This window comes from Rana temporaria, chromosome 9, assembly GCF_905171775.1.
Source record: "Rana temporaria chromosome 9, aRanTem1.1, whole genome shotgun sequence".
Lineage (NCBI taxonomy): Eukaryota > Metazoa > Chordata > Amphibia > Anura > Ranidae > Rana > Rana temporaria.
In genome coordinates this window covers 15,624,812-15,637,865 of record NC_053497.1, presented here as the reverse complement: position 1 = coordinate 15,637,865, position 13,054 = coordinate 15,624,812, and the positions used below count along the sequence as shown (strand labels likewise).

At 47.1% G+C, this 13,054-nt stretch overlaps 1 protein-coding gene across 3 annotated transcripts in view; it reads left to right on the top strand.

Moving 5' to 3' along the window:
* The window catches only part of PFKFB1 (6-phosphofructo-2-kinase/fructose-2,6-biphosphatase 1), an 87,529-nt gene that overhangs the window by 65,533 nt on the left and 8,942 nt on the right, over positions 1 to 13,054 (top strand). For all 3 annotated transcript variants that reach the window (XM_040322853.1, XM_040322854.1, XM_040322852.1), the window contains exons 10-11: positions 3,222 to 3,326; positions 12,276 to 12,405. In XM_040322853.1, coding sequence (XP_040178787.1) covers positions 3,222 to 3,326; positions 12,276 to 12,405 — 235 coding nt within the window. The remainder of the gene's footprint in view (positions 1 to 3,221; positions 3,327 to 12,275; positions 12,406 to 13,054) is intronic.

The following is a 13,054-nucleotide window of genomic DNA, read 5'->3' as shown; positions in this document are numbered from 1 at the left end:
TGGTTAAAAAGGGTTCGGCTTTTTTTTTTTTTCCCCTTTGAATTGTACTTTGGTGGATGCAGCATTGATCCAATGCTGTCTGTCCCCCTGCCGGCTCGAAGGCCTGGTTTATGACTTAATTTTTAGTGCGTTTTCAGAAACTGCAGTCCATTTAACATGGTTTACTATGTCATGTTCACATTTGTGCATTTTATGGAAAGGGCCAGGAAACGGCAAGTTTTTTTTTTTTTTTTTTTTTTTTTTTTTTTTTTTTTTTTTTTGTTCTATAGACTTCAATGGATCAAAAACACGTGTATTGCAAAATGCACCTGGAATATGCATTAACTGCAACCTGCACAGGTGTGAACCGGGCTTTAGACTCAGAACTGAGTTTTATAAAAAGACAGCCGATCGCTCGGTTCTCAGAGCTTCATCAGTCGCTGTCTCTCGTCTCTGCCCCCCCCCATGCTCAATGTGGAGGGGGGCGGAAGTGGCTGGCTTAGGCTATCACTGGCTTGCTGAGAGGCTGAGCCAGGTGTGGTCCAGGGTTGTGGGCGGATCCTGGCTTTTATGCTGCCATCTTGCCCCCAGCCTGGACCCGCGCAAGCTTCAGCCCGCTGTGCAGGGCGAAACGGCACTTCTGTGATCCAAAGGAGAAGTACAGCCAAACAAACTTTTGGCTGTACGTCTCCTTTTTAAAGGATTTATTTTAATGAAAAGTGAAGTTGTGTGTGTGTGTGTGTGTGTGTGTGTGTGTGTGATATTTGACTTGCCTAGAAATTCCCCCCCAAAAAAAGGCAATTTACAACAGTTGCCGATTGGCTACTGGTTTTCCAGCATGCCCGTTTGACAGAAGCTGGACAGGTTGCTGCACACTGACCGAATGTCATCTGGTTTCTATTAAACAGGCCGATATTGGACCATGTGTACCAGCCTTAAAATTGTTTGTTGTACAGTAAAACCTCGGATTGCGAGCATAGTTCGTTCCGGAAGCATGCTTGTAATCCAAAGCACTTGTATATCAAAGCAAATTTTTCCATAGGAAATGATGGAAACTCAAATGATTTGTTCCACATCCATTTATTCATAAGTCTTTCAGTTTATAGTCCATATAAATTATAGCAATGTGATTTGTGTAACCATAAAATGTCCATCCACAAATGGAAGCCTCCACAAGAGGATTAGAAGCAAAATCCAGCAGGAGCTCCAGAGTATAAAAGAGAAGGGAGGCGCCTCCAAGTGTAGCAATATAGTTACATTTAATCAGGGCTTTTTTTTCTCAGACAATAGGTGCAGGAACTCCCCCTTTCTGAGTCACCCCTCTTTCTTGCCCCTACCCACCTCTGAGCACCGTTCATTGGTTCCATCCTATACTCGACTCCCAGTACCGCCCATTTTAGACAATACAGAACCAAGCATCATTTTGTGGTGCTAAGAAATTTGTATGGAATTAGGTAATGATATCAAGAAAATCAGTAAAATAGATCCCCCTGCAGTCAGCAACAATAGATCCCTCTAACAACAATGGACCAGCGACAACAAACCCCCCCACCCCAGCAACAATCGACTCCCGGCAGCATAAACAGATCTCCGCACAGCCAGCATTAATAGACTCTCTGGCAGCCATCAACAATAGACCCCCCTCCTCCAACAGTAGATCTCTTGCAGCAAAAACTGCCCCCCCCAGCAACATAAGACCCACCCCCAACAACAATATGTCCCCCACCAGCAACAATAGACCCCCCTGAAAAAAATAGATTCATTCCAGTTAGAATAAATCCCCCAGCAGTGAGTGAGTAACTTGTATAGCGCAACAAATGCAAACTTAATCACCTCAAGGCGCTTAGCATCCAGTCGTGCCGGTCCTTCAGAAGAGGTGGGTCTTTAGTTTTTTCCTAAAGGCCTGATGGTTTTCCTCCAAGCGGATGGTAGTGGGTAGAGCATTCCAGAGCCGTGGTCCTTGGACCGAAAATCTACCTTCTCCCTTCGATTTGTAGCGGGATTTAGGAATTTGGAGAAGGTTTCGGTTGGTTGACCGGAGCACGTGCTTGGTGACGTAGGGTTTTATTTTCTCGCTTAAGTATTGGAGCGTTCCCCTGTATACATTTGTGGGTGAGGCAGAGTGTCTTGAATGTCACCCGGTCCTGTACGGGCAGTGAGCATCAATACCCTGCAGCACACCCCAGCACCCCTTGCCATCACATACAGTCAGTCTAGGAGGTGCCGAAACTGCGTTCCCGCTGGAAAAAAAGCCATTCATTAAATGAAGGTACAAAATTTAGCAACTCACATGGTTGATTAAAAGAGGCACATCCAAGTATGCAGGCATCTGGGGTAAAGCAATCCATATAGACAGTCCACACTGCTGTCAGTCGTGACTGGGAAGACTACCCTGCATTAAAGTGATCTGAAAGCGAGGCTTGACACACTCGTGGAAGGGATGACATCAATGGTGGTGCGGATGATGGTCTATGTGGACATCTTTACCTGCATACTTGGATGTGCCTCTCTTTATCAACCATGTGAGTTTCTAAATGTCGTACCTTCATTAAATGTAATCGTATTGCTACACTTGGAGGCGCCTCTTCCTTTTTTTACTCGGTTGTGACATGACACTACTCTCATACCAAGACATCACTTGTATATCAAGTCAAAATGTATTAAACATTTTTTGCTTGTCTTGCAAAATGCTCTCAAACCAAGGTTGTACTGTAAATTGTAATAAAATGAATCACTCTGCATAGGGTGAAGGGCCCTGCCACAGGAGAGCACTCTAGTAGCATATAGGACTGTGCTTGAATTGGGCATCTAATACGGAGGAGGGCACTTTTAAAGGGTAGAGTACTGCGGGTGCAGAAGGACACAATGTAGTATGAAAGGCTTTGCTCAAGTGGGTCACCCAGGAAGGGGTAGGCACTTTTTAGCAGGGTGCTGCACTGGTGGAGGACGCCTCAATAAACAAAATATAGGACAGAAGGGAAGCTACTAAAACATTTTGGAATAGTCTCAAATTCGGCATTTTGAATATTATGGTGTTGAGAGGTGGAAAATTGTTGTGAATTCTAATGTACTGTATAACGGCTTTTTTAGCCATATCATTTTTTTTTTGTTTTTTTTTTTTTTTAACCTGTAGATCTTTTTTTAGGCTCAAAGTTCCATAATTTTATCCATCCTGTGTATCTTTGCGGTGATGACCTTCCTGTTTTCCGAAAGGAAATCATTTTTGTATCTAATCTCTGCAGGGCGTGTGTGAGGAGATGACTTATGAAGAGATACAGGATCATTTTCCTGAGGAATTTGCACTAAGGGACCAGGACAAATATCGCTACAGATACCCCAAGGGAGAGGTGAGTGTGGAGGAAGCTGAGCTGCCGCTGTCGCAAGGAATGTTCAGAAAAATGTGCCGCTGGCGCTTGGCAAAGTACTAGTCATGTTATGACGATGTGCAGATTATTTGCAAGTAAATCATCTTCTGTTAATGTGGTATGTTGGGACCAGATGGACAGGAAAAGGTTTGCAAACCGCTACTACTTAACCACTTAAGGACCGCCTCCTGCACATATACGTCTTCAGAATGGCACGGCTGGGCACAAGCACGTACCTGTACGTCCTCTTTAAGTGCCTAGCCGTGGGTTGCGGCCGCGGGCCCGATCGCCGCTGGAGTCCCACGATCAGTCCCCGGAGCTGAAGAACGGGGAGAGCTGTGTGTAAACACACCTTCCCTGTTCTTCACTGTGGCGCTGTCATTGATCGTGTGTTCCCTAATATAGGGAAACACGATCAATGACGTCACACGTCCAGCCCCGCCCCCCTACAATTAGAAACACATGAGGTCACACTTAACCCCCTCAGCGCCCCCTAGTGGTTAACTCCCAAACTGCAATTGTCATTTTCACCGTAATCGGTGCATTCTTTTATAGCATTTTTTTTTTTTTTGCTGTGAAAATGTCAATGGTCCCAAAAATGTGTCAAAATTGTCCGATGGTTCCGCCATAATGTCGCAGTCATGAAAAAAATCGCTGATCGCCGCCATTGGTAGTAAAAACAAACAAAAAAATTAATAAAAATGCAATAAAACTATCCCTATTTTGTAAACGCTATACATTTTGCGCAAACAATCTATAAACGCTTATTGTGTTTTTTTTTTTTTAACCAAAAACACGTAGAATATGTATCTGCCTAAACTAAGGAAGAACATTTTTTTATATATATATTTTTGGGGGATTTTTATTATAGCAAAAAGTAAAAAATATTGAATTTTTTTTCAAAATTGTCGCTCCATTTTTGTTTATAGCGCAAAAAATAAAAACCGCAGAGGTGATCAAATACCACCAAAAGAAAGCTCTATTTGTGGGGGGAAAAAAGACGCCAATTTTGTTTGGGAGCCACGTCGCACGACCGTGTAATTGTCCATTAAAGCGACGCAATGCCGAATTGCAAAAATTGGCCAGGTCCTTTACCTGCCTAAAGGTCCGGGTTTTAAGTGGTTAATCTTTTCTACCAGTCATGCATTAAGCCCCAGGTCACACTGGTGCGACTTGTCATGTGATTTGTTATTTTGAAATCACATGATGAGTTGTACAACCAATTGTTCGCAATGAAAATGGTCAAATCGATGCAACTCCATTGAGTCGCACAGCTTTTGAAAGTAGTTCTTGCACGAAGTTCAGGTTCAACTTGCATAGACATCTGTGCATGAAGTCGCAGACTTTAAAGTGGCACCTGAAGTAGTACTACTTTGAAATCGTACGAAGTTGCACAATTTCACTGTCGCGTGGCCGAGTCAATGACTTGGAGCATTACAGCCAATGGAGCAAATGACTGCCAGAGGACCATTGTTTTTAGAAGCAGAAGTGAGCAATAGCTATATTCCAGTATAGGTGATCTTAGAAACCCAGTTGCATTGCAACTTCAGGGAAAAATGATGTCTGCACTTAAAGCAGGGCTCGACAATATCCGGGCGCCAGGTCGCAATTGCGACAAGAAATTGTGACCTGGCGCCCGCCGGTAATTGAGGCCACAGCTTTGCGGCCTACAAGGCCGTGGCCTCAATTACCGGTTGTCGCGGGCCCCCCCTGCGTTCGCTCGTGGGGGGAGGCACAGGTGCCTCCGGAGGTGGGTGTCTCTGTGCGCCCCCGCGACGGCCGGTAATTGAGGCCGCAGCCTTGTGAAGTCCCAATCTTCCTTCTGTGACCTGGTACCATCTGGTGGTGGCCATTGGCATTACAAGTAAAACCAGTTCTAATGTGTAATTTATCACTGTTTTCCCGAGGCGTCTTTCAGGACAGCACCTTGAGATATCATGATCCTCCCACTCCATCAGGAAACACCTTCTTTCATCCTTTTAAAAGGAGGCCCCTCCTTGCACTCCTCAGTTTTTGTGTTTCCTCCTCCGGAGGGAGCATCTTCTTGGGAAGGGTCTGATGTCTCAGGTGCTGCCTGAAAAACGGACCCTTTTCTCTTACCTTTTTTTCAGGGACTGTCCGCTCTCCCGTGCCACCCGCGCGGTGGTGATGGTAGTCGGGCTCCTCTCTCTCCCGGTGCTCAGTGGAGCCAGCCTTCGGCGATCGTGAGGTGCCTCGTTTTTGCGGGGCGTCGCCATTTTGGCGTCGCCGGAGAGGCGCGTCATTTCCGGCGCTCCAGGAGGAGGGGTAGGGCGGACGCTGGAGCCTACTTCCGCTTCCTGGTCCGGCGCAGCGGCGCTATTGGAGTCCGGGAAGCGCCGTGGATGCCACAGAGAACGCTGATTCCTGCGATGGAGGCTGCAGATGCATCAGCGGTGGAGACAGGCACGGGCACCAGCAGGACCTCGGCGGGAAGCAGCAACGTAAGTCTGTTTTTCCCCAGGGGTGAGGGTTCTCTCCTTTTTTTTTTTTTTTTTTTTTTTTTTTTTTTTTTGGGGATTTCTCTCTCGGTCTCTTCACTTTTTTCCCTCCAGTGGCATGGGGGCCTGTCAGGGCACGGGTGGACACCTTTTGTTCCTAAGTGCACCTTGGTGAGGGGGGGGTCATGTTTGTTTATTGAGACCGGGTCTCATGCTGGATCCCCCTATATTTTTTCTTCTCTCCCTGTTCCTTTTTTTAGGTCAAGCCTGAAAAAAAGAGATGTCCTTCTTGTAAGGAGAAAATGGGGGAAAGTTGGAAGAAGCCATGGTGTAAGGCATGTATAGCAGCCTTAGTACAGAAAGAGTCAGCCTCAGTCAGAGAGGAATTGATGGCTTCTGTCAAAGATGAGCTTTTGGCCACCTTTCAGACTATGAGAGAGTCATTAGTTCCTGTCACCATTTCTCAGCCCTCCACATCAGTCTTCTCAGGAGACAGGGTGGGCTCCTAGGCCCTCTGATAACGAGGGGTCCAGGGAGAGTCAGCCTCAGGCCCCCTCTAGTGAGGACTCAGAAAATGAGGAAGAAATAGAGCCTCCCTCAAAATTTAAGCTGTCCCTGGAGGATGTGGATGGCCTCCTCAGGGCTATTTATGCCACTTTAGGTCTCAGTGAGGAAAAGAGGGACTTAAGCCTGCACGATCGCATGTATGCCGGTCTCTGCAAGCCCAAGGGGCTTACATTTCCAGTTCATCCGGTCATCTCCGAAACAATCTTGCGGGAATGGCAGGACCCAGAAAAGAAACCATTTTTTTCAAAATCCCACAAAAGGAGGTTTCCCTTTGGAGAAGATCCATCAGTCGTGTGGAACAAAATTCCTAAACTCGACGCAGCTTTTTCCCAGGTGTCTAGGTCCACAGATTTATCCTTTGAGGATATGGGGATCCTGAAGGACCCGATGGATAAGCGAATGGATCTTCTCCTTAAAAAAGCCTGGCAGTCTATTATGGTTAACCTCAAGCCTGCCATGGCTACCACCTGTGTGGCACGCAACTTAGAGTTCTGGTTAGACAAACTCAAAGCTCATATTGAGGCAGACTCCCCAAAACAGGACATTTTGGACTCTTTTTCTACCATTTCTGCAGCCGTAGCCTATATGGCAGATGCCTCGGCCGAGGCGATCAAAATGTCCGCTAGATCCGCTGCTTTAGCCAACTCAGCCAGAAGGGCTTTATGGCTCAAGACCTGGCCTGGTGACACAGCCTCCAAAAGCAAGCTGTGTGGAATCCCGTTTTCTGGGGATCTTCTCTTCGGCCCTGAACTGGATAGTATCCTGGACAGGACGGCCGACAAGAAGAAGGCCTTCCCGGTCAAAAATAAGAACCCCCCTCCCAAACGTTTTTTTCGGCCTTTAAGCAGCAGGATAAGGGAAAAAGACCGCAAGGAAAAAGGAACTGGGCAGCGCAGAAGGGCAAAGGAAAGGGAGTCCTTTTCCATCCTCCTGCGCCGGCCAATAAGCCGCAATGACTCTACCCTGAGGGTAGGCGGGAGGTTACAGGGGTTCCTTCCGCAGTGGTCAGCTGTATCAAACAACCAGTACATACTGACCACTCTAGCTCAGGGATACGCTATAGAATTCTCAGAAACTCCGCCAAAGAGATTCCTGGTCACCCAGGCCCCAAGGGATTCAGTGAAGTACGTAGCGCTAAAGTCCTCGTTGTTGGAACTTCAACAGCAGGGGGTGTTGGTCAGGGTTCCCCTAGTAGAACAGGGCAGAGGGTTCTATTCCCATGTATTCCTAGTAAGGAAACCCACGGGGAAGTTCAGGCTGATATTAAACTTAAAGCCCTTAAACAGATGTGTCCTGTACAGGAGATTCAAAATGGATTCAATATTCTCAATCCGGAATCTACTGACGCCAGATTGCTACATGGCGTCGATAGACCTGAGGGATGCGTACCTTCACGTACCTATCTCCCCTCAGTCCCAGACGTTTCTCAGACTGGCGGTAGAGATAGGGGGTCAAGTCCAGCACTTCCAGTACAGGGCCCTCCCCTTCGGGCTGTCATCATCACCTCGGATCTTTACGAAGGTGCTGGCCGAAGCCTTAGCCCCGCTGCGGCTACAAGGAATAGCAGTCATCCCTTACTTGGACGACCTCCTCTTCTTTGCTCCCTCAGAGGAAAAATTGTTGAAGGATCTTTCTCTGGCGCGAACCCATTTGGAATCCCTAGGATGGATTTTAAACCTTCAAAAATCCGCCCTGGTTCCTTCTCAGAAGATTCGTTTTCTGGGATACCAGGTGGATTCACGGAACCAGAGAATTTTTCTCCCCCCAGAAAAAGCATCCAAGGTCTTGGACACTGTTCGGTTGCTTCAGTCCCATCAGTCTTTGACGGTCAGACAGGTAATGGCATCCCTAGGAATTTTGACCTCCACCATGCCGGCGGTCCAATGGGCGAGGTTACATTTCAGGCCCCTGCAGGCTTTTCTTTTAAAGACATGGGATCGGAAAACCAGTTCTCTGGACACCCGGGTAAAAATTCCGGCCCGGGTAGTAAGATCCCTTTACTGGTGGAAAAACCAGCGGGTGCTTGCAGAGGGTCTGGAGTGGTCCTTCCCCGTGGGACTGAGGCTCACCACGGATGCCAGCGCCTGGGGATGGGGAGCGCACCTAGAAGAGAAATTTTCACAGGGGAGGTGGTCAAGGGAGGAAGCCCGGCAGTCCTCAAATTGGAGGGAACTAAAGACGGTGGCCCTGGCTCTAGTGGAGTTTGCTCCATTTCTCAGAGGCCATCATGTTCAGGTCCTATCGGACAACGCTACAACAGTAGCATACTTGAACAGGCAGGGGGGTACAAGAAGCCCTTCGCTTCTGTCCCTGGCCACAGAGATTCTCTCCTGGGTAGAGAGCAATTTGCTCTCCTTGACAGCCCTACACCTAAAGGGGTCCCTCAATACGGTGGCGGATTTCTTAAGCAGACACCAGATTCGGGAGTCAGAGTGGTCCCTGAATGCGGAGGTCTTCTCAGAGATCACCAGCAGGTGGGGTCTCCCAGAGGTAGACTTATTTGCCTCGAGGGAGAACTCCCAGGTAGGAAAATACTTTTCGCTGAGTCGGGGGGGATGGGTCCCTAGGGGTAGACGCTCTGTCGCATCCCTGGGATTTCCGCCTCTGCTTTGCCTTCCCCCCGTTTCAGCTAATTCCCCTAGTTCTGAGGAAAGTTCAGAGAGAAAGTGTGCCGGTCATTCTCATCGCCCCATTCTGGCCCAAGAGGGCATGGTTTGCAACGCTTCTAGCCTTGTCAACCAGGCCTTACTGGCACCTGCCCCTCAGGCAGGACCTCCTAGTTCAGGGTCCAATTTCTCACCCAGATGTGGCACGGCTGTCCTTGACCGCGTGGCTTCTGAAAGGGAAATCCTGAGTGGAAAGGGGTTCTCCGACCGCTTGGTTTCCACCTTACTCAACAGCAGGAAGAAAGTAACCCGAGCCATTTACACCAAGGTTTGGAAAGTTTTTTCCTCTTGGTGTAGCTCTTCGAGTCAGGACCCTAGGGAGCTAAAATCCATCCTGGAATTTTTACAGGAGGGGGCTGATAAGGGCTTGGCTGTTGGCACCCTTAAGGTACAGGTATCCGCACTTTCAGTTTTTTTGGAAAGATCTGTAGCCATTGAACCATTGGTGGTGAGATTTTTTAGATCTCTTTTGAGGTCTAGACCACCAAGGTTAAAGGGTTTCCCGAAGTGGGAACTCTCAGTGGTCTTGAGATCTTTGACAAGCAAGCCTTTTGAACCCTTAGGGGAAGCTTCAGTTAGGAACCTTACCTTTAAAACTTTATTTTTAATCGCTATTACCTCAGCACGTAGGATCAGCGAGTTGCAGGCCCTGTCAGTGAAGGAGCCTTATTTATGTATATTTTCAGATAGGGTAGTGCTTAAAACTGACCCTAAGTTTTTGCCCAAAGTGGCTTCTAACAGGAATCGTGTACAGGACATTGTACTTCCCACTTTTTGTTCTAACCCTTCGGGTGAAAAATAATTATTTTTTCATATGTTGGATGTCAAACGGGTCTTGTTGTATTATTTAGAAATAACAAACCCGTTTAGACGCTCGGATTCTTTATTTGTCCTTTTTGGGGGTAACAAAAGGGGTCAGCAGGCATCTAGGGGAACACTAGCTAGATGGCTGAAGCTGGCTATCAGGGAGGCTGAAGGTATCCGTGCCCATTGGACCAGAGCTCTCGCAACTTCCTGGGCAGAAAGAGCTGGTGCCACGCCGGAGCAAATCTGCAGGGCAGCGACGTGGTCAAGTTTCCACACGTTCGTGCGACACTATAGGTTGGACCTCGCCTCAGCTAGTGATCAGGCTTTTGGCAGGAAGGTCCTACAAGCTGTCGTCCCGCCCTAAGGTAGTAAGTCTCTGTGGTCCTCTCAAGGTGCTGTCCTGAAAGACGCCTCGGGAAAATTTCAAGTTAGGCTTACCGGTAACTTGTTTTCCAGAAGTCTTTCAGGACAGCAACGACCCGCCCTATTGTTGTGATGTACTATGCTGTGACTAACATATATGCTTGTGTGTTCCAGCCGGGGCCGGAGGTTTTCTCTATAACAACTGAGGAGTGCAAGGAGGGGCCTCCTTTTAAAAGGATGAAAGAAGGTGTTTCCTGATGGAGTGGGAGGATCATGATATCTCAAGGTGCTGTCCTGAAAGACTTCTGGAAAACAAGTTACCGGTAAGCCTAACTTGAAATTTTCACTGCCATCTCCTTCCCTCTAGTGAGAATAAAAAATATATATAATGTTTGGTGGTTCTAACACCCTAGAGAATAAAATGGCGATCATTGCAATACTTTCTGTCACGCCGTATTTGCGCAGCGGTCTTACAAGCGCACTTTTTTGGGGAAAAAATACACCTTTTTTAATTAAAAAATAAGACCACAGTATAGTTATCCCTTTTTTTTAAATTGTGAAAGATAATGTTACGCCGAGTAAATTGATACCCAACATGTCACGCTTCAAAATTGCATCCGCTCGTGGAATGCCGACAAACTTTTACCCTTTAAAATCTCCATAGGCGACGTTTAAAAAAAGGAGGAGGGGGGTGCCATTACCTGTATAATACAGGTATTGGCACCCACTTCCGAGCATAGACTCCCACGGGGGTCACGCCCCTTCCCGTCACCCCCCGCTGTCTTCTGGGTAACGCACAGTGAAACTCGTGCATGCGCAGTAGGGAACTGGGAAGCGAAGCCGCAACGCTTGACTTCCTGATTCCCTCACCAAGGATGGTGGCTGAGGCAGCAGAGCGATTGTTCGGCTGCTATCATCGCAGGCACCCTGGACAGGTAGTGTGTCACCTTAAGTCTGCAGCTGCAGTATTTGTAGCTGTTGGCTTTTAATATACCGTATATACTCGAGTATAAGCCGAGTTTTTCAGCACATTATTTTTTTTTTTTTTTTTTTTTGTGCTGAGAATGCCCCCCTCGGCTTATACTAGTCACCTTTTTTGTGCCTGATCTCCTGGATTTTGGGTTCCCGGTACCGGCCGACCGTAGGTCCCTTGGACTCCAAACTTGGCACACATGTAGTCCCACTCTTCCTCTAAGTGTGCAAAGTTTGTAGTCCAGGGGACCTACGACCGAGGAGCACTTTTTTTTTTTTTTTTTTCCTCAAAGCCGGGCACCCCTTCCATAGACTCCCATATTAAACGTCAGTCTAGGCATGGGCAAATGAGGCATGCAGGTGGACACCCTAGGCTTATACTTGAGTCAATACATTTTCCCTTTTTTTTTTTTTTTTTTTTTTTATTTGGTGGTCAAATTAGGTGCCTCGGCTTGTATTCGGGTCAGCTTATACTCAAGTATATACAGTAATTTTTTTTGTGTGTTTAGGCGAACCTCCACTTTAATATGGGGGAAAAAGGGGTCTCCACTGATGTTGTGTTTTCCTAACGACTCATTTTTTATTTTTTTTTAAATCCAATTGTCATTGGGACAGTGAGGTGAAATCGTCTGAACAGGGGCACAGACAGAAAAACAAATGTTACAGGGGTGATGACCCTTCCCTATGCTATTTTATTTTTTTTTGGCTGGCGCTACACTACACAATGTACCTGTTTTAATTTACAAACAGGTTCAGCTTAAGAACAAACCTACAGACCCTATCTTGTTTGTAACCCGGGGACCGCCTGTACTATGCTAAAAATACACAAACGAATCTGCCGCTGGGACCTGAGCACCCTCACATGAGGGGGTGACCTGTTTCCCCCCCCAGCTGAGCCTCATTCCATTAGAATGGAGTTCTGGGAGTGTGGCTGGGCAAGTATATGTGCCTGGGGGGGGGGGGGGGGGCTATAAATCTGTATCCTTTTTTCTAATTTGGTGCCTTGCATAAAGACTTGGATTTTTACTTTTTCCTTCCCTTGAATGATGTGCAGACCTTGCCCCCTTTCTGTTACATTCTGTTCTTTCTTCCTGCAGTCCTATGAGGACATTGTACAGAGACTGGAGCCGGTTATTATGGAGCTGGAGCGTCAGGAGAATGTTTTGGTGATCTGCCACCAAGCTGTTATGCGCTGCCTGCTGGCCTACTTTCTAGACAAAACAGCCGGTGAGTGCGGCCCATTATCCTTCCACAATACGGTGATACGGCATTGAGATGATGCATCACATTGCTGCACCCATGTGCCCAATACTCCTTTTTTTTAAAGGGGTAATGCAAAAAATTGTATATACGGTAATTAAAAATTATAGTGGTGTGTTTTTTTTTTTTTTTTTTTTTGTTTTCTTGGTGTGTGTGTATTACCAAAAGTATTGGGTCTGTAGGGTTCAATATTGAGTTGCTCACCCTTTACAGCTATAACAGCTTCAACTCTTCTGGGAAGGCCGTCCACAAGGTTTAGGAGAGTGTCTATGGGAATGTTTGACCATTCTTCGGAAACTGTGAGCCAGGTTCTAGTCCAACATCAGTGCCTGACCTCACAAATGTACTTCTGGACGAATGGTCAAACATTCAGGTCCGTTAAGTTCCTCCACCTCAAGCTCTCACATCCATGTCTTTATGGACCTTGCTTTGTGCACTGGTCAAATATGGCGGAGGGGGATTATGGTGTTGGGGTTATTTTTCAGGGGTTGGACTTGGCCCCTTAGTTCCAGTGAAGGGAACTCTTAAGGCATCGGCATACGGAGACATTTTGGACAATTTCATGCTCCCAACTTTGTGGGAACAGTTTGGGGATGGCCCCTTTCTGTTCCATCAT